Below are 22259 nucleotides of genomic sequence, written 5' to 3' on the forward strand. Positions count from 1 at the left end.
TTATTGTTAGCGGCGGTTATTGTTGAATGCTGCAAAATCCAATTTTTTAAACAAAATTAAATAGCGGCGGTTATTTAACCGCCAGGAAACATTTCTCAACCCAACCCTGGAAAGTAGCAGCGGTTTCTAACCGCCGCAAAACGTATCCGCCGGTAAAACGAGGTTCGGCAGTGGTTATTCCGGCGGTCGAAAAAAATCGCCGCTAAAGATTTGCCGACGCCTTTAGTTTTAGTGGTCACTTAACTATTGCTGTATGTTTAGCGGCGGTCAAAAAACTGCCGTTATCTGAGGTTTTAACCGCCGCTATTTGCCGGTCCTATTGTAGTGATTTCAAAAGAAGAATGATAAAAAGTTTTTTATTATAAGAGAAGTCATTTGTTTTTTAGCTTCTCCATAAGCACTTAAATAGTTTTTTAAAAAGTTATAATTTGATTTTGAAAATTGCACCAAACATTAATGCTATAACTTTTCATAAGTTAGAAGTAAAAAAAAAAGTTACTTATGGACCTATATATCCAATAAGTCAATTTTAATAACTTTTTTATAATAAAAAATCTTGACAATAATTTTTTTAGATGCTAATGAATCAAAAGAAAATTTTTAATAAATTTTTAAAAATCATTTATTATTCCATTTAAAATTCATAAATTTATAAAAATGTAAAATTTTAGAATTTGAATTAACATAAAAAAATTAAATTTATAAAAATGTAAATCAAATGAAAATATTTTTTTATTGACATTTATGTTTTAAAGTTAATAAATAAACGATAAACTTAATTTAATCAAACTGATTCGATTTACTGTATATTTACACTATATCAATAATAAATAAAAAAATTAATTTAAGTTGACTTAATTTACTACTAATACAATATATACATAATAAATCGAATAAATTTCATTCAATTTATATGTAAATAGTGTAAATTAAATTAATTTAATTTGATCATATAAAAATATTTAAGATAAGACATATAACTAATTCTAATTTAAAATATTTATATAATTTTAAATTTTATTTATTTTATTAGCCTAAATTATCCTACATTTTTGAATATATTTTGATAATTAATGTAACATTAATATTTTGATAATTAATGTAACGTTAATTTCTTCTTATCCTGGGCGGAACCCTGCATGCAAATAAGGCGGAACCCTGCATGCAAATAAGTAGGGGTGTTCAAAACCGATTTAGACCGAACTAAACCGACCAACCGAACCGAAAAAATTGAAAACCGAATAAAATCAAAAATCGAAAAAACCGAAAAAATGTGTTTTGCAGTTTTTTTTGCGGTTCGGTTCGGTTTTCGGTTCTGATCAGGAAAATCCTAACCGAACTGAACTGAACCGGTTTAGTAAAAAAACCCTAAAAAACCAACACCCCCTCCCCCTCCCCCACAAAGGCCCAAACGAACCTGACCTAACCTAACCCCCTTACCCCAACACCCACCCCCAAACGAAACCTAGCCAGTAGCCACTCTCTTCTCACATTCTCTCTCTCTCCACTCTCGAGGCCTGCGGCGAACCCACCTAGCGCTGGGGAGACCGTTCCTCTCACCACCTTGCAGCGCTGCCGAACTCTCCCCCTAGCCCCAACCCCAGCCAGCAGTGAGCAGTCCAGTACCACCCTCGCACCCAACAGTAGCACAGCACCACCCACTCACCCAGCACAGTACCACGCCACCACCCAGCCGTGTTTCTGGCCACCCACAACTTAGCACCTCCCACCCAGCCACTGATTCAAGTCAGATATGGAGTCGGAGCCACCGAATCAGGTATGTAATTTGACTAATTTCTGTTTTGAACTACTGAAAGTGCTTCTGTTTGTATTGTTGGTAGCTTGTTATGGTTGGAAAAATAATATAAACGGCTTCTGTTTATTATTAGTTTTTTTTGGAAGAATAATATAAAATAAAAAAAACTTTTGAAGTGATTTAGTATGAAATCAGATTTGAAATCAGATAAACTGGTTCTGGATCTTGATAGGAAAATATTGAAATTAGATTTGAAGCAGATTTGAAGAATTAAATTTGGAGCATATTTGAAATCAGAGTATTGTTGCTTATCGCTGGTTGAATTACTTTTGTTGAATAACTTTATTGTTGGTATTGTTGCTGGTTGCTGATATTGTTGCTGGTTTTTAATTTATTTGTTGTTGTGTTTTTGCTGTTTTTTATTTTTGCTGATTGTTGCTCTTGTTTTTAATTTATTTGAGTCTGATTGTTGTTGTGTTTTTGCTGGTTTTTATTTTTCTACGGGTCCCCGCATTTGAGTGGTGACTTTGTAAGCACAGAGTTGAGCTGTAATGGCACAATACTTTGTCCTTCCAGTTCCAACTGTACTCCGTAAATGTGATATTACTTATGATTTCCTGTTGTTTTCAGAAATTTGACAAGTATGGAGCTTTTAGGATCGTTGTCTCATTTTGTTGCCAATATGACACTCTGACTAATATGTAAGTGCTTAACTCTAAATCTCAGTTCATTGACTCTGGTATTTACAAGTTCTAATTGAAAAACCATTGCAGGAACATATGCAGGACAATTCATAACTGAAGGGTTTTTGAAGCTAAATATAAAGAAATGGTTAAGGTCATTGATTACTAGAAGTTAGTGCTATTGTTCCAACAATGATAGCCACAATAGTTTTTAATACATCAGAAAGTTCATTGGATACTATGAATAAATGGCTCAATGTGGTTCAGTCAATTCAGATTCCTTTTGCACTCATTCCACTTCTTACATTGGTGTTTAAAGAAAAGGTCATGGGAACTTTTAGAATAGGCCCTATTGTAGAGGTAAGCTTTGTTTGCATTCTTGTAAAATTGATTTTGATGTATAATGATTATGTTTGGTAATTTGTCTAAAAGTAATTTCTTCCTTCAAAAAATAAATGATTCTAAATATATCATGTTATGACTTTATGAAGTAGTATGGTAGAATTTTTTTTAATTGATTGAAAAATCGAACAAACCAAACCAAACCAAATCGATTTTAATTGGTTTGGTTTGGTTCGAATGATTTCGATAAAAAATCGAACCAAATCGAACCGCAGTTTAATTATCGAATCGGATGACTTTTCATTCAAAAACCGAACCAAACCGCATCGCGAACACCCTGCAAATAAGGATGCTTTTTCTGTTCCCTGTTTTTCGCATTGACTTCTCTTCACTTGATCATCTCATTCTCTCTTTATTTTCCTTTTTCCCCTTTTTTTTTAACTTTTCGATTTGTTGTATTCGATGATATTATATGATTAAATCATTTTTATAATTAAATTTAATTATAAAAATAATTTATTTATCTAATATTTTCTATCACATATCTTTACGCTTTCATTCTCAATTCAATTGATGATTTTTTTAATGAATAATACAGCTGCTTCTTAATATATAATGCACACAACACCACAAAATTTTTGATTTTTTGAAACCGACAATATTAACTTTATTTATAAGTGTTCAATTCAATTCAATTTGTAGCACAAATTAAAAGTAGAATGTATTCAACTATAAATAAAGTCGAGTAAAATTTTAGGTTTAATTCAATCGTCCCAACTATTTGCACCCTTGATATATTATAATATATAATTAAAAATTATTATACAGATAATAAAATTAATGAAATTGAACCTACATTTTCTCTCTTTAACATGATTTTATTATGATTTTGTTATTTTTAATTTTAGTATAGATTTTATTTTATATTTTTTATTTTATTGGTAATAAATATAGAATGATTAAATATTATGTTTGATTAAAAAAGTTAATTTTATTTAAAGATAAAATGAGATAGAATCGAATAAAAAACTTTAGGATACGAGTAAAATTAGAGTTAAAAAAATCCTCAACATGTGAATAGGATATGATTAAATTAAAAAAAATTAATTCCATAAATAGAATTAGAATCTAAACTCTACTTCATTTTATTTATTGTCAGCTCTACTTTCATTGCAATAATATTTTCGATAAAGATATTATTGAATTTTTTGATAAGCCAATGTTCGATAAGTTAGACTTCAATCATTCCGAAAGCGCCAAAATATTTTGATCAACTTCCAAAATACATGTTACAATTAACTTTGAATTGGAGCCAATTAGGTACTCCGTTAAATACTCTCTATTAGTTCAAGTGTGAAAATCAAAGAGGCAGATTCGAAGAGTATAGATAAGTCTTATCAGAGAAGAGTGATAAGTGAATATAATTGATGACAGTTATTCACATTGTACAAAGAGTGGGAACAAATTGATGCACGTGAAAAATAGTGCCGAAGATGGTGATCAGAAAATTGAATTGAAGGCAAAGTTTCAATCTCTAAAATGCACAAACAATTATTTAGCAAAGTTAACTGTCAGAATGACGTATCAGCAAATAATTGGACGGATTGACCTATAAATTGACAAAACACAGATGAAGAAATGGTTCGAATCTTTTCGGAGAAAATACTTACACTCATTCACATCTTTCTAAGTCAGTCAAAAGTCTTTTTCTTTGAAGAATTCCTTCCATATCTTTACTTTTCATTTAAATTTCCTGTAACTTTCTTTTCATGCAATTTATCTTCTTTACAATGTCTTTTTCTTTCTTTTAAATGCAACAACTTTTACCCTTTTCAATCTTTACCTTTTAATTTGTCCTTTATTTTTCTAAACAATTTTTCTTTCTATAATTTGATTTTCCTTTTATTCAAGTCATTTAAATTTTATTGTTCATTTCGAATTTCTGCAAAACTTAGTTCCTTCTTCTTTGTCATTTTAAAAGACATGAATTTTGATGTAAATAAAACTAATACTCACAAAGAGGAGTGAGTTTCACTTCAAGATTATTAGATATCAAACCACCATTAATTTGCTAAAAATCGATAAAATACTAAAAAAATACAATGGAATAGAAAAAGTATTTATTTTGACTAAATTATCAATAATTCTATTTATAATAGAAGAAGACGCATAAAAAAAAGTGTCAATGACAATTGACAAAGCAACAAAACAGTAATTTTAAAAATAATTCCATTTAAATCTTATACATATTCTTAAAAAAATTCGTTGCTATCGACTTAAGAAATTTGAATCGAATCAATCTCAATATTAATAGATCTAAACCCTTTTTTCCAATAGAATTACAAATCTAATTTTATAGTAAAGTTTGATCATTATTATAATTTATAAATGAGTTGAACAAATGTATCTAATTCAGGTGAACTAAAATTCATTTTTTAAAAATTTAATGTTTAATTTCGTACCACTTTTAATTATGATTATAACTTAGTCAAATATCCCTAATTCAATGAAATTAAATAATCTCACATCTTTGAGAAAGTTTAGGAGATAATATTTTTATTAAAATTTGACCAGTACTTAACGAGTAAAAGAAAAGTGAATAATTTTATACTATTAAATATAATCCTACACCATTAAAAATACTAATAATAACTAATTAATTATTACAAATCCCAAAATTTTCTAACCTTTTAACATTTTTTTTTGTTATTCTTTTAAAAGTTTCACCTTCCTCTTTTTCCTAGTTTTCTTCTAGATCTTCTCTCTTTTAGTTTCTCTCTTCCTTCGTTTATTTATTTTTCTTTTCTCCACTCCGGCGATCCCCACATACTTTATGCTTATACATACATGCTACTCTAAACTACTCCACACTCGTATCCTAAATTGTTACTTACATAGATTTCAAATTGTAGCTTACACATATAATATGTTTTCATTGCTCTCTTCTTTTTTATTGATGTCATATTTAATTTGTACCCCTTATTCGTTCCCTAGTTGCATCACTCTTCCAAGCCATAATCATATTTGAACATGATAGAAATTTTATCAGCTCAACATAGAAACCCAAAGAGAATGAAATAGAAAAAGTCTGGAACTAAAAAAAAAAAAAAACACATACATAAATGTCTCTCCAAAATGACACAAAAATATTGGATAAAAAACAGCATAGATATTTCTACATATAACATAAAAATTATTGAAAAAACGTAGCAGCCCAATAGTTCTATTAAAAAAAAAACACACAGAAGCAATTAAAATAGAAGAAATCAATTTTCTTCCATATATATCTCTTCCGTATTATGAAAAATCTTATGTTAATTTTTTGGATAAAATATATTTTTTCTCTTTAATATTTGTAATTTTTTTTAAATATCTTTAATATTTACTTGCATTTAATTTTGTCCCTAATGTGTTTTCGATTTTTGTCAAAATTATTTATGGGCATTAACTCCATGTAAAATGTGAGGGACACAAATTGAATGAATGGAAAAAATAATGGACAAAATTAAATAAAACTAAACGTTAAGATATATTTTTAAAAAATTACAAATATTAAAAACAAAAAATATACTTTATTCTAATTTTATAACCATGATACTGTTGTTATCTTAAAAATACTGATCAACCTTCATAGATAAAGAGGGGTACATAGCATATAAATTACATTAAACAGAATATCATTTTTAATTTAATTTAAGATAGATTATTTGCTGAATTCTTAGACAGAAAACTGGCTAATACATTTTATTTGATTTTTCTCTTTTAATAAAAAAAGAGCAAAGCCAGCAACTAGAACAACATGGCCATATCAATTGGCATGATGACACTCACATCGAGCGTTAAAGCAACGGCAACCAGGAGGGCAATTGCGTTCACTCTCACAAGTAAGAACTATATCAATTTCTGTGTTTGGATCTTTAGCTTCAAACTTCAACCCTGAAAAAAAATATGCATTTTTCATAATGCTTAATTAGCCCCCTTTTTCTAAAATAAATCATTACCTCTCATATCTTAAATTTTTTATTTTAGTTTTTGGTTCCTATTAGACATGGTTAATTACTGAATCAGCAATGCCCTCTTTTCTCAAATTTTTTTCCTTTTTGTATTTTTCTATTTATTTGTTGTCTTTACTATTTAAATATATATTAATAATAAAAATTTATCATACTACTTTAAAATTTAGCAGTATTACTCTCCTTAAAAATTTACTGAAAAATATTCAGGTTCAATTAATTTTATGTAAAATTGATAACTAAGAATTATTAAATAATTTAACAGACTAAATTATTATCTAAAAATTCTCAACTATTAATTTCAGGTGAAGTTAACTAATTTCTACCGCTTCAGGAAGACAAGAACAAAATACTTACGGCCTAATGAAATTGAACGGTGGTTATTAATTATTACTAACCTTTTTCTTTGAAGTCAGATCTATAATCACAGAAACGGTTAACACACAAACCGTTACCACACTCCACATTAGATAGGCATGCTCGTTTATCCAACTTATTGGTTTCTGCTGCGTTTGGATGTTCTGATTCAGCCTTTGCACCTGAAAATATATTCCATTTTCTTGTTATATGTAGTAGCGGATTGTATAATACTGTAGTAGTGACCGAATAATACATGGTGAAAACAGTATTTAGCTTCAATATAAATTAGAAAAAAGAGATATTAAAATAAGTTTATACAATATTCACTAAAAAAAACACATATGCTTCAATCTCATCATTCCAAGCTCAATTACCTTCCACCCGTCTAAGGTGGGTAGTCGTACTCGGAACACTATTTATTGTTAATTTTGTTTATATGTTTTCATTAAAATACTGGTGATTTTTGTGGATCCTAAATAATTATTTGGATGTTGATCATGATTTGGACGTTACAAATCCAACATCATAACTTGATATTATCTATTATAACTCGGCCTTATTTATCATAAATTTACATTATGCACGTTATTATTCGGCAAGTTGACGTTATAACTCGGCAGTTCAAAATAATATCAACGGATAGAAACGTCCTATGAAATTTTATCATCCAATTATTACTCTTCAATTCAAACGGTAAAACATAAACGTAACCGACTTATCTTCACCCATAAAAAGTATAGTCTTCTATCTTTATGGACACATTAAATTCTCAATATTGACTTAAGTTTCGGAATGTCTTTATAGGTACACTCCCCCTTGTTTCTTGCTCAAAGTTCTACGCGATTAGACATTCCTTTTGGAGTAAAGCTCGGACTACCACAAAGTTCAAAAGTCGACACCGAAGATAACAACTCGGCGTCGATCCCCAGAGACCGAACTCTCCCTCCAGGTATCCATAGAAGAACAGGTGTAATTTTTTTAGCGTGTTTGATAAATTTGTAATAATAAAAATAAAAGTATTAAAAAAATTATAAAAAAGATTTTTTTAAAAAATTACAATTTATATTTTTATAAAAAGATGTTTTTTTAAAAAAATTTACATAATAAATATAAATAAAAAGATATTTTTATATTATTATACGAAAATATAATTAATAAATAAAAAATATGTTTACATAAAATATCTAAACATAATTTTTTTATTTTTTTAAATTTAAAGTAAATAATTCAAAAAAAAATTCTTATAATTTACCCAAATAAATCCTAAATATATATACTAACGTGTTTATTATTTTTATATTTCTTATTTTAAGTTATAAATTAAAAATAATAATCCTGTAAGAGTATCAAATATTTATTAGAGATGAATTACAAATAAATGTGAATTTGGGAGCATGTGGCAATATGGCATGCTCGTCAACCGCCGACCTTACCGCCTTGAGAATTGCCACTAAACAGCATATGTTGCGGTTGTGAAAATCCTCAAAATCGAAAAAGCGCCACTATATATGCCAGGATTTGTATAGTGAAACTTATTCGTTTTAGTTTAATTTCAAACTTAATAACATTTATCTAAAACAAACAAGACAACAAGTCATATATGGAAATAAAAGCGAATCAAACATGACACCTATGAAAACATCCTTGGTCTATCTTCAAAACAATAGAGAACTTAAATGAAATATGAAAGTCGAAAAATCTATATACGAAAAAAAGGTTATTAGGCTAATGTTAATTAATTTTAGAGCGAATATTTGTTCGTGCTGATAATTTATTTGAAGGACTACAAGATTCTCAATAAAAAAATACTCATTTTGATTTTAATATTTAATTTTGTGAGATTAATTAATTACTTTATCAATGACTTTTTGTTACAATATATTTATATAATACATTAATTATTAATATATAATTTATTTAATTTTTATGAATAAAAATAATTTAAAAATTATTAATATTTCTTAATTTTATAACATAAATTTAGTGAATATATTTTAAAAAAATAATTAAAAAAACTAAACGGCCCTAATAATTATCCATCAAAGAGAACAAGACTCCTAATAAAAAAATTTTATATATTTTAGTTGATTCTTAACGAATAAATCAACAGTTTAACATGTCATTTAAGTTTATTTCGTTAATACAGAGAAAAAATATTGATAAAAAGACTAACTAATTTTACAAAAATAAAAATCAAAAGCTAAAAATAATTTTTTTTATTAAGAGATCCGGTTAGTATTTTTTTTCTCTATTTAATTTTATGTAAAATAGCGGGTCGTTAGATTTAGGGTTAGTTTGGTAAAACTTTTACTTTTTAAAAGTTGTAATATTTATGTTTGGTAAATCAATTAAAAATAACTTTCAATAAGCACAAACAATAATAATTGCGTTTAGTAAAATAGCTTTTAAAATTTAAAAATACTATAATAGACATAAATGTAAGCATTAAATTTAAAAAATAGTTAACATATGAGGTTATATTAGACTTTTAAATTTTGAAAAGTACAAACTAATTTTGAAAAGCTCTATCTTAAGTGTTTTTAAAAGTACTCGAATTATCTTTTAAAAGCTACGAGCACAAATATATAGTCTTTTTTATTTACCAAACACAACATAAGGAATTTAAACTTTTAAAAAGTACAAACACCTCTTTAAAATTTTTTACCAAACTAAGCCTTATGCTCGTCATCGTTCTTTCCATTCTTTCATTTTAGATTTGATTGTTAGAACTGGAAAAAAAATTAAAAAAAATAGTTTAGCATACACCATATAAAATTTAAAAAGAAAATACAAGAATAATAACAAAATCTTATTCTATTAAGTAAAAAAACAAACAAACATAAAAAAATAATTAAGAAGCAATTCTTAAATCTTTATTTTTAACTGCGATGTTATTGATAAAAAAATAGTTCTAAAAGATATAAATAATAAACAAAATTTTAAAAAATTTAAAAATATGATAAAAATAATTTAATTTTGAATATGTATTTGTTTGAAAGAATTTTAATAATAATTAAGTTTTTAATGTAAGTTTTTGCAACTATTATAAAAAATATAAAATATTTTTATTTTTAAAATTTAATAATTTTATGTTAAATAATTTTTTTATTTTGATTTTTCTTTTGTGAATGAATAATATTATTTAATAAGATGAAAATATTCTAGTAAATCAAATTTTATTCTATTTTTTCCATGTACTTTCGTTCTAAATAGTTATACAAATTTGTACAATATATATATAAAACATTAAACAATGATGACTAATTACTATTGTATGTTTTTCTTTTACTATGACGTGCGAATATTATTGGGAGCACAATGTAATGGTGACTATTCCCACAAATATGTGTCATGATTATTAGATAATTTGATATCTTTTATCTACGTATGCGAATATTAACACATAATACAATACGATAGATATAGATATACAAATTTTAAATTTTTATAATACATATAGACATAATATATATAAAATATAAAATATTTTTTAGATAAATTATAATAATATTAAAATATAAATTAATTTTTAATTTTTTAATATTTTTTATTTTCATAAATAATAATAATATATACTATTTTTAAACTCATTTGAAAGAATATATTAAAAATAAAGTTAGATACACTGATAAATAATAATATTTAAGTGTGTTTAAATATATTTAGATAAATTTTTTAATTTTTTATTAAAATGTAATTGGACATAAATACATATGTGTTGAACGAATGTAAATTTTTTTTATTTTTTATTAAAACATAATTAAACATATAAAATAAACACATACCAAACAAATGTTAATAAATATTGTGTTTAAAATATATTCGACACATATAAATATATAATAACTCAACAAAATATTTGTGATCATATTTTATTAAATTTTTTTTACATTAACATATGTTCGTATGTCAACTATCATTTTCGTAAGGAAAACATCTTTCATATGATCCACTAGCCACCAAATGTAAGTTGCATACTCGCATATAATATAAAACCAACTTTATTCGGCATTTAATTACAGGCTTATTGTTGCTAATATGACAAAAAATTCATAATTACAATTGTTTGTTGTGATATATATTATGATTATTAATGACTAATTTATTTTATAATAATATTATACATCCAAAATTTTTTATTAATTAAATTTAATTAAATTAGTCTTTTATTTTAAATTTTGATGGATAACATTATTCTTTATTTTATGAGAAAAGGACAAATCGATCCTTAACTTTTTGGTTTGCGAACATTTAAATCTCTAAGGATTTAAAAATACGTTTAAATTTCTGACCTCTTCAAAATCTGGACATATCGATTCTTGATTTTAATTTGTTCAATTTTAAAAACTCTCTCATGTGTACATCCGTATCAACCAGGTCAGTATAACGGAGACATGTTTAATTTTTTGTTAAGTTTGACAAACTCAAGTGAACATAAAAAATTAATATGTCTAAATTTTAAAAAAATCAGAGACTTAAATGCATTTTCAAATTTTCAATAATTTAAATATCTGCAAATCAAAAGTCAAGAATCTATTTCTCCTTTTCTCTCATTTTATTAAGTGAATCAAGACCACAACGTACTACAAAAACATCCGTGGTCTTCATTCTTCAAAAGACGATTGTTAATTTGAATGAAATAAAAGAATGAAGAAATCTGTACATGATGATGACGATCATAAGCTAGGGATAATGTTAATTAATTAATTCCATATAAATAAATTCTGTGAAGTTATTCAAAGAAAAAAAAAAGAAAAGAAGAAGAACAAATTACCTAATGATGAAGCAAATGCCAAGAGGACGAAAAAGAAACCAAGCTTAGCCAGAGAACTGTCCATGTTTTGTTTAGTAGTTTGTCTGAGTGCGCGTGTTCGTGCATTATTTATAGGTGAGTAATGCTACACAGAATAATAATCTAAATTTATCTTATTTAAATTAATATTTATAATGATATATTTATTATATAAAAATTACTCATTTATTTTAATAATAATTAAAAACGTAATCTCATTTATGACATTTAAATATAGCATTACTGCTATCCTTAAATGTAATATCTCCATGATTTAATTTTAAATTATTGTGATGTATATCTATATAATAATACTCTATATTCATGTATGTAATAACTTTAACCAAGTCATTCAAATAATATTTCATTCACGTACTCCCCCTCCCGAGTTATTTCAAATGCACGCGCCCCCTCCTCTACTATTAACGTAATTACGTAAACATTTTTTCTTAATGTAAACTTTTTTTTATCTGCATTGCAATTTTCTTCTCTATTTTTGTTGTTCTTTTTTACTGCTCGTCATTCTTGTTCATTTTATTCTCTGCTGTTTGTTGTTGTTTTTCGTTTGCTTTTTCGATCTCCATTGCATTTATCTTTTTTCCATTTTTTTTTGTTTTTTTCTTCGATCTGCATAGGATTTATCTTCTTTGTTTTCAAATTTCAATAACCTATCAAAACAATGAATACTGATTCAACTTTAAATCAATTGAATCAGAGCGATTTGGATTATTCTTTTGAATCGAATCAAGCAGACAAGGTTTGGATTATTCAATTTTGAATTGAATTGAATGGAATGCAATTGCTAAATTCTAGACGCATGTGTTCTAAATTGAATTGAATTGAATGGAATGGAATGAAATCTCTAAATTCTAGACCTAGGTCTTTCAAATTTGATTTTATATATACAATGTTAGGTTCATTTAGCATTGTACATTGGTTTCGTTTAGAGAGTACTTCTCGGTTCATTCTAGACGCAGGTGTTCTGAATTTTAATTTATATAATGGATAATGATTGGTTCATTTAGTGCTATACAATGGTTTCACATTAATAATATTTTCGGTTCATTCTGGAGGCAACTGTTCCAATTCGAATTTTTAATGGACAATGATTGGTTCATTTAGTGCTATACAATGGTTTCATATTAATAATATTTTCAGTTCATTCTACAGTTCGTGTGTGTTGATGATAAACAATTTTTTTCAAAGGTTGGGATGACTTTCAAGACACTAGAAGAAGTTGAAAAGTTCTACAAAGATTATTCCAAACTTTTCGGTCTTTCTACCAAAATAAGGTACACGACTTGGAAGGGAGACAAGATTAAGAATCAATTAATCGTATGCAGTAGAGAGAGGCTCTTGATGTTTAGGTGTTTTTGAAATTGAATAATAATAAAAACATTTTTTTTCAAATTAGCTTTCTGCAATAGTGCTATATACACTTTTTTCAGTTCATCTAGTGTATTAATTTTGGTTTATTTGTGTTTGTGGGGCTCTTGATGTTTGATAAATACCCTGAATCTATTCACTATGAACTTAGAACAAAACAGCAGCCCAGACAATTCCAACAGATATATACATTAACATTAGATTTTCCATTAACATTCACATATATACATTAAAGAAGAAGTGTTTGCTTTTTTAAACAAGTTAAACAAATTAGTGTTAATTACAATGAGTCAAAGAAACTACAACCTATTCACTATCTATATTGCCAGATGTGAATTTATAAAAAGGGCTTGAGAGGACAACAGATGGCTTGGGGAGTCTTATGGCTTCAGATGCTTGAATCACTTGGTCTCTTATTTTGTTAATTTTGTTCATTGACCGTTGAGCCTGACATACTCTGCTTTAACTCCCTCTCCGTCCTCCATCAAGGGTTCTGCCCCAACATAAACCCTCATCTGTGATATTATTAATCACTGAAAAGGATATAAAAAGTAAAATCAGGCACAAGGAGTAATTGAATAAAACGTTATAAACATTCAATCAGCAAGAAAAATATTTTCTGCATCCAAATGAACTCAAGTGAACACTTAATAATCAAGTGAATGTAAATCACCAACTCTAATAAACCGAACTCCTCTCATATTTGAATAAAACGTGATAAACATTCAATCAGCAAGAAAAATATTTCTGCATGCAAAAGAACACAACTGAACACTTAACAATCAAGTGAATGTAAATTACCAACTCCAATGAACTGAACTCCATTCATGTTTGAATAAAACGTGATAAACATTCAATCAGCAAGAAAAATATTTATGCATAAAAAAAACTCAACTGAACACTTAACAATCAAGTGAATCTAAATCACCAACTCCAATTAACCAAACTCCTTTCATGTTTGAATAAAACGTAATAAACATATTTCCATTCGTAAATCACCAACTCTAAAATATTTTTGTATGCAAATGAACTCAAGTGAACACTTAACAATCAATTGAATGTAAATCACCAACTACAATGAACCGAGTTATATATCAGATAAAGTAAATAACAACACATTTTCATTCGTATGCGCTAGTTACGGAGAAAAAAATGAAATTAGAATAATTCGATACGCACCAACTCAATCCACTAAACCTTAAATCGAATTAGGAGAAACGCGAGTTTTGCGCAAAATTAAATGAACATAATAACAATAGTTTTTCTTATACCTTGCGGAGTTTCTATTCTTGTTTATGTTTGTTTTTCCTTCTTCCTTTCGAAAGTTTGACATGATTCTAGAGTAGCGGCAGTTTTCAAAGAGAACACGAACGTGGTTTGAGAGATATTGAGAGAGATTTGAAAATTTTTAGTAGCGGTTTCGATAGTGAATAATGAATATTGTTTCATATTCAAGCACAAATGGTAGCGTTTGGGCGGAAGTAAGGACGGATTTATTCATAAGCTAGTGGGGTGCAACTGCCCCCAGTGAAATTTCAAAAAATAAGGAGTAGTTCTTAGTAAAATACCATAATTGCCCCCACTGTATAATTAATTTTGCCCTAGCCTAAAGCCCAAAATCCCTAACTGTTCTTCTTCTTCCTTTCTCCCTAAATCCCTAACTACTCTAGCATCCGCCCTCCAACCTCCAGACTCCAGAGTTACTACTGCCAGCCTGCCACTCCGCCAGTGTGGCAGTGTCACTAGCTCCCTGCCATAGTGCCACTGACGTTGTTGACTCACTGCACTATTCAACATTTCTCCCGTGTGGCTCCGTCAATCCATCAGTATCTCCTTGTATCACCGCGATTCTCCCGCGTGGCTCCATCCTCCATCAGTTTCTCCTTGCATTTCCGCCACACCGCATCTGGTGGTTCTCAAGTTCTACCTTCTTTTGCGTCAGTGCTTATGATCTGTGTGGTTCTGTCGCTGCGTACCTGCGTTCCTCTTTTGCGTTCCTTCCATCGGCACTCGGCAATTCAGCGTCTGGTTCTACGGTTCTACCTTCTTCTTCAACAAACATCAATCTCTCCTGGACTTTTGGTTCTTCTTTTTTATTCTACGATCCTCTTCTTTGTTGCCGCTGGCACCGCACCGCTACTAGGTCGTCCTCTTGGAGTTCACTCTTAGACTCTTGCTTCTTGGTACATAATTGGAAACCCAAATCAACCTATCAAGAGTGGTAAATACCAAATAATTCTCAAGTCTACCCTGTAACTAATTAATTATAACATATGTATATTATGAATAAATAAGCTTTGGGAGTGGGGAATGGCCGAATGGGAATTCAGAATAAAGGAATGGTTTGTGTAACATGGCATTGGTTAGGTCTTAGGTGGTATTGTGCTAGTTTTCTTGTTAAGTTCAAGAAATTATGAGCAACTAAACTAACCAAATTCATTATGTTCATTGAGATTTAAGTTCTATTGGAGTGTTATATTTTTCTCTGACTGAATAATAATCAATAATTAGCACATAGTTCATATAGTTAGTTCACCTAGTTGCTTCATTCAGTTTTTATTCTCATTTGCTTCATTGTTTGATAATTGATAATTTGATATAATTGGTTTAGGAATTGTGAATTTGTGATTGAATTTGTTCTGATGTAATTGATACTTTAGTTTCATTAATTTGTTCTGATGTGATTGAATTTGTTCTGATGTAATTGTGTTCTGATGGAGTTCTAATGTAATTGTTTGTTACTTTGTTAATTAACAATTGTGTTCTAATGGAGTTATGATGTAATTATGTTCTGATGGTTTTCTAATATAGTTGGTTTCATTAATTTTATTAATTGATCAATTTTGTATTTATAATTTTATATTGAATTTCTCAATTTGTATAGAAAAGACCATATTCTTGGACTTGTAACAGACATTCCTAGGGAAGGGGGAATGTAGTCCTTAGTCAGCAGAGCTAGCTATACTTTTTGGAAATAAAGCAATATGGATTTTGTGTTCTATTTTACTCTTGCTAGTAGGGGTGCAATGGGTCGGGTGAAACCGGGTTTGATGTGACCCAGACCCGGCCTGAAATATACACTGGGTCTATTTATTAGACCCAAACCCGACCCTAGACTCGATGAAACCAATACACTTTCGGGCCATAATTATACCGGGTGAAAATCGGGCCGTTAACATTATATTACGTTGATACCTTCTTGTAAGCTAGCATGTAAAAATATCCAAATTTTCAAGACTCCAACCATTATTTAACATGGTAAAATTTACTTAGAAAAATATAACAAGAACCAAACCTTCTTCAAAATTAAAGCATAACCACAATCAATACTAAAGTATAACCACAATCAATACTATTATTGTCTAATAACACCAAATATTTAAATCAATACAAATAACACAATATTATGCATTAGTCTAAAATCTTATGCATTCTAAACATAAAACATTAACTTATAGTCTTATAATGACTAATAATACAAAATATTAAGGTTTACAATACTTAAATTCCACATAAGAATAGCCATGATCCATCACTAATATCACAAAATATTAATTGTGTATGATGACCGGGCTACCGGGCCGAGTTCGAGTGACCCGAGCTATGGCCTGGACCCGACCCGAAATAATGACTGGGTCTATTTTTGAGACCCTTACCCAACCCTAAACCCGATGAAATCATACCAAATTAGCCCCTAAAGTATTCGGAACCAGGCCGGGTTGGGCCATGTGTACCTCTTCTTGCTAGGGAATTAGGTAATTTAAAGTTGCTTTATTTCACAACACACTCTCAGTTTCATTATAGAGCTTATGCCATCAAGTGTTGTCTTAATGTGATGTTTCCACTATTAGTTGATTTATTTCTGTTATTTTATTGCACCTGAGAGTAATCTTTGCATGAACTTTATAATGAATTTCATGATGTTAATTATAAGATGCCAGAGACTTTTGATTTTGAGGTTTCTGTATATAACCTGTCCTACATGCTTAAAGAGAGAGGGACGCTAAAGTCATAATCTTCACTATTAAGGCTTTTCTTCTCAATTTGTATAGAATTGTGATGAGCGGATAATTTGTATACTTTTTGGCATTGTTTTTAGTATGTTTTTAGTATGATATAGTTAGTTTTTAGTATATTTTTATTAGTTTTTAGTTAAAATTCACTTTTCTGGACTTTACTATGAGTTTGTGTGTTTTTCTGTGATTTCAGGTATTTTCTGGCTGAAATTGAGGGACCTGAGCAAAAATCTGATTCAGAGACCAAAAAGGACTGCAGATGCTGTTGGATTCTGACCTCCCTGCACTCGAAGTGGATTTTCTGGAGCTACAGAAGCCCAATTGGCGCGCTCTCAACGGCGTTGGAAAGTAGACATCCTGGGCTTTCCAGCAATATATGATAGTCCATACTTTGCCCAAGATTTGATGGCCCAAACCGGCGTTCAAAGTCACCTCAAGAAATCCCAGCGTTAAACGCTGGAACTGGCACCCAAATGGGAGTTAAACGCCCAAACTGGCACCAAAGCTGGCGTTTAACTCCAAGAAGAGTCTCTACACGAAATTTGCTTCATTGCTCAGCCCAAGCACACACCAAGTGGGCCCGGAAGAAGATTTTTATGTCATTTACTCATTTCTGTACACCTTAGGCTACTAGTTTTCTATATATAGGACCTTTTACTATTGTATATGAATCATCTTTTGATCACTTTAGATCCTAAGAGGACTTGGGTAGCTATCTTCATTTTTATGCTATCTTAGATCATTGGGAGGCTGGCCATTCGGCCATGCCTAGACCTTATGCTTATGTATTTTCAACGGTGGAGCTTCTACACACCATAGATTAAGGTGTGGAGCTCTGCTGTACCTCGAGTATTAATGCAATTACTATTGTTCTTCCATTCAATTCCGCTTGTTCTTGTTCCAAGATATCACTTGTTCTTCAACTTGATGAAGGTGATGATTGACGCCCATCACCATTCTCACTCATGAACAAAGTGACTGACAACCACTCTTGTTCTACAAGCATTTGAGGCTTGGTGAATATCTCTTGGATTCCTGATTACACGATGCATGGTTGATCGCCTGACAACCGAGTGCTCGCCTGACAAACGAGCCAACCATTCCGTGAGATCAGAGTCTTCGTGGTATAGGCAGGACCTGATGGCGGCATTCAAGAGAATCCGGAAGGTCTAAACCTTGTCTGTGGTATTCTGAGTAGGATTCAATGATTGAATAACTGTGACGTGCTTCAAACCTGTAACCTACTGGGCGTTAGTGACAGACGCAAAAGAGTGATTCTATTCCGGTAGGGGAGGGAACCAAACCGGTGATTAGCCGCACTGTGACAGAGTGTATGAGCATTAGTTTTCACTGCGAGGATGGGAGGTAGCTGCTGACAACAGTGAAACCCTACACGAGCTTGCCATGGAAAGGAGTAAGAAGAATTGGATGAAGGCAGTAGGAAAGCAGAGAGACGGAAGGGAAGGCATCTTCATACGCTTATCTGAAGTTCCTACCAATGAATTACATAAGTATCTCTATCTTTACCTTTGTGTTATTTTCGTTCATCACTATTACCATTTGAGTTTGCCTGACTAAGATTTACAAGATGACCATAGCTTGCTTCAATACTAACAATCTCCGTGGGATCGACCCTTACTCACGTAAGGTTTATTACTTGGACGACCCAGTGCACTTGCTGGTTAGTTGTGCGAAGTTGTGTAATGCCATGGTATTGAGCTACTACGTTTTTGGAGCCATTACCGGGGATTATGAGAGTTGTGAAAAAGTATTGTTCACAATTTCGCGCACCAAATTGTGAATTAATTTTTTTAATTAATTAATTTAGGTTTATAATTTTATTCTATTAGTAATGGAGAAATATTTCAAAAGAACTTTATCATTGGAGATTGGATCCCAAAATAATTCATCGACCTCTTCTAACAAGAGGAGGTTTTTAGAATTCGAAGTAGAAAGTCTCAGAGCAGATCCAGGACAACGATCAAAGATTTCAAGTTATCATTCGAATGACAGAGACAAAGTTAGATGTACATATTTGCAAAAAGGTCCTTGTCAACCAAAGACTCATGATTTTTCGCAAACTGCTTGTGGTTCTTCTTTTCGAAGATTTAATCCTAATTGGTTTGATGATTATGGCAATTGGTTAGAGTATAGTATATCAAAAGATGTTGTTTTTTGTCTTTATTGTTATCTTATGAAACCTGAGACTGAAGATGGCAACGCTTTTGTAACCAATGGCTTTTCAAATTAGAAAAAAAGGAGAGATTACAAACTCATGTTAGGATTCATGATAGTGCTCATAATCAAGCTTGAAGAAAATGTAAAGCACTTATGAAGCCAAAACAACACATTAGTGCTGCTATTGAAAAACAATCTGAGCAAGCTAAAAAGAATTATCAAATTCACTTGACAGCCACAATTGATTGTATTAGATTTCTTTTGTGACAAGGATTAGCCTTTCTTGGTAATGATGAGATAGATGATTCTGTTAATCAAGAAAATTTTTTGGAACTTCTAAACTTTCTTGCGCAACATAATGAAGAGATTGATCGTGCTTTCAAAAATTCTCGTGGGAATCTTAAACTAAGAGGTCCCTCAATTCAAAAAGATATTGTAAGAGTTGCTGCAAGTGAAATGACAAAAGTTATTATTAATGATCTTGGGGATGAATTGTTTGCTGTTTTGGTTGATGAAACCCGTGACATTTCTATTAAGGAGCAAATGTCAGTTTGTTTAAGGTATGTGAATAAAGAAGGGCAAGTTAGGGAGCATTTTTTTGGCCTTGTTCATGTTTCTAATACTAATGTTTTATCTCTAAAATTAGCATTGGAGTCATTATTAGAAACATATAATTTAAGTTTATCAAGAGTACGTGGTCAAGGATACGATGGTGCAAGTAATATGCAAGGAGAATTTAATGGTTTGAAAACTTTGATATTGAAAGAAAATTTTTATGCTTTTTATGTACATTGCTTTGCTCACCAACTTTAGTTAGTTCTTGTAACGGTTGCAAAAAAAACAAGTTAAAATTTCTTTGCTTTTTAATTTGTTAACTAATTTGTGCAATGTTGTTGGAGCTTCGTGTAAACGAAGAGATATGCTTCGTGATAGTCAGATGACTAAGACAGTTGAAGCATTACAAAGTGGAGAAATTTCTAGTGGATGTGGTTTGAATCAAGAAATAGCTTTGAAAAAAGCTAGAGACACTAGATGGGGTGCACACTATGAAACTATACTTAGATTAATTTCTTTGTTTCTTTTCGTGGTCAATGTTCTTGAATATGTTAAGGATGATGGAAATAATTCAGAACAAAGAGCTGAAGCATGTCATTTATTGAATGTCATTCAATCTTTTGAATTCATTTTCAACTTGCATTTGATGAAAAATATCTTGGGAGTTACTAATGAATTATCTCAAGCGGTACAAAGGAATGATCAAGACATTGTAAATGCTATGGCATTAGTTAAAGTGTCTAAGCAACGGTTGCACTATAAGAGATGATGGCTGGTCTCTTTTACTTGATGAAGTCTCATTGTTTTGTGACAAACATAATATTACTGTTCCAAAAATAGATGATATATTTGTGTCACAAGGAAGATCAAGATGCAAAGCTCAAAAGATCTCAAATTTGCATCATTTTCAAGTTGAGATATTCTATCAAGTAGTTGATAGACAACTTCAAGAACTCAACAATCATTTTACAGAGGAGAATACTAAATTGCTTCTTTGTATAGCTTGTTTGAATCTAAGACACTCATTTTTTGCGTTTGATAAAGAGAAGTTGATCCAGTTAGCTCAATTCTATCCATTAGAATTTTCTTCTACTCAACTTTTGGCACTTGATAGTCAACTTGAGAACTTCATATTAGATGTGCGTTCTGATGATCAATTCTCAAACTTAAATGGGATTGGTGTTCTTTTTCAGAAATTGGTTGAGACTCGAAAAAATATTATTTATCCATTAGTGTTTCTTCTTTTGAAGTTAGCTTTAGTTTTGCTTGTAGCAACTGCATCAGTTGAAAGAACTTTTAAATGATTGTTTAGTGACATAAATAAAAAGAGAAACATTTGATTGTATTGACAATAAAAAGATTATTCAATCTTTTCAAAATATAAAATCCAGAAGAATGGAATTTTAAATATTTATTATTTAAATTATTATTTTATTATTTTAATTTATTAGTTAAATAATTTGAAGAGTAATCATATTTTATAATACTATAGTATAATTATAAAAATTATTATTATACTATATATATTTTGTCCCCATTAATAAAATTTTCTAGATTCGTCACTGGAGGAGGGATACTGCACGTGCATACACATTTCATTTAATGAGATTGTGTTTTTTTTTAATTTTGAATCTATTTAAATAGACTTAAATAAAAAATTATTTGAATTTGTAGTCCAACTGATATCTATATATACCTTGTATTACTACATATATCACATTAAATAAACAAGCAAAAACGCAATTGTATTTCTTAAATTATCAAAATGCGATCAATTTTTTACCGGGTCCATCTATGGTAAAGATGCATTTTGATACAGATTTACAGATTTTTGTCTATTCTAAATCGAATGTGGACACGTGTTGCTTCTGTGAGGTAACTCTCAGAAAGCTAGGGAGACTCATGGAAGGGCTGGTTAAGTCTGTTAGATAGGTGAGTTGAGAACGGGGTTGGCGTTGCATAGAGTCCCGTTAGTGCCGTTGTTGGGCCTTGAGGTTTGACCTAAAAAAGAATGGGGGTAGGCAAGGTAGTTGTTGCTGTAGGTCAATCTTCTCCTGTGGTCCAAAAGAACCCTAGCAGCGTTCACCAAATTAGAGCCCCCGCGGGTATCGTGACTCCCACTGCAACCCGAGCTTGGCTTCTGCGTCCGTTCCGGCAGCTCTGTCCGGGTCAAGGACC

At 30.1% G+C, this 22259-nt stretch overlaps 2 protein-coding genes and 1 long non-coding RNA gene across 3 annotated transcripts; 2 read left to right on the top strand and 1 right to left on the bottom strand.

Annotated features, from left to right (window-relative positions):
* The first annotated feature begins 1391 nt into the window (after positions 1 to 1391).
* On the top strand, positions 1392 to 2895 carry LOC112794194 (uncharacterized). The gene is made up of 3 exons (XR_003198754.2): positions 1392 to 1777; positions 2387 to 2457; positions 2530 to 2895. It is a non-coding gene; the product is annotated as an uncharacterized lncRNA (long non-coding RNA).
* A 3546-nt stretch (positions 2896 to 6441) lies between these two features.
* On the bottom strand, positions 6442 to 12006 carry LOC112794195 (uncharacterized). The gene is made up of 3 exons (XM_025836306.3): positions 11929 to 12006; positions 7193 to 7333; positions 6442 to 6717 (listed from the first exon to the last, which is right to left on the bottom strand). The coding sequence occupies exons 1-3, from the start codon at positions 11990 to 11992 to the stop codon at positions 6590 to 6592; spliced, it is 333 nt and encodes a 110-aa protein (XP_025692091.1). The 5' UTR covers positions 11993 to 12006; the 3' UTR covers positions 6442 to 6589.
* A 7976-nt stretch (positions 12007 to 19982) lies between these two features.
* On the top strand, positions 19983 to 20850 carry LOC112794618 (uncharacterized). The gene is made up of 2 exons (XM_025836606.1): positions 19983 to 20244; positions 20426 to 20850. Exons 1-2 carry the CDS (start codon positions 19983 to 19985, stop codon positions 20848 to 20850), a joined length of 687 nt encoding a protein of 228 aa, XP_025692391.1.
* The last annotated feature ends 1409 nt before the right edge of the window (positions 20851 to 22259 follow it).

Source organism: Arachis hypogaea, chromosome 4 (genome assembly GCF_003086295.3).
Source record: "Arachis hypogaea cultivar Tifrunner chromosome 4, arahy.Tifrunner.gnm2.J5K5, whole genome shotgun sequence".
NCBI classification, from domain to species: domain Eukaryota; kingdom Viridiplantae; phylum Streptophyta; class Magnoliopsida; order Fabales; family Fabaceae; genus Arachis; species Arachis hypogaea.

Coding starts and splice junctions, on each gene's coding strand:
- LOC112794195 (XM_025836306.3), bottom strand. CDS start 11,992: ATGGACAGTTCTCTGGCTAAGCTTGGTTTCTTTTTCGTCCTCTTGGCA. Junction 7,334..11,928: donor GGCATTTGCTTCATCATTAG/GTAATTTGTTCT, acceptor ATATATTTTCAG/GTGCAAAGGCTGAATCAGAA. Junction 6,718..7,192: donor ATCTGACTTCAAAGAAAAAG/GTTAGTAATAAT, acceptor ATTTTTTTTCAG/GGTTGAAGTTTGAAGCTAAA.
- LOC112794618 (XM_025836606.1), top strand. CDS start 19,983: ATGACAAAAGTTATTATTAATGATCTTGGGGATGAATTGTTTGCTGTT. Junction 20,245..20,425: donor TCAAGGATACGATGGTGCAA/GTAATATGCAAG, acceptor ATGTTGTTGGAG/CTTCGTGTAAACGAAGAGAT.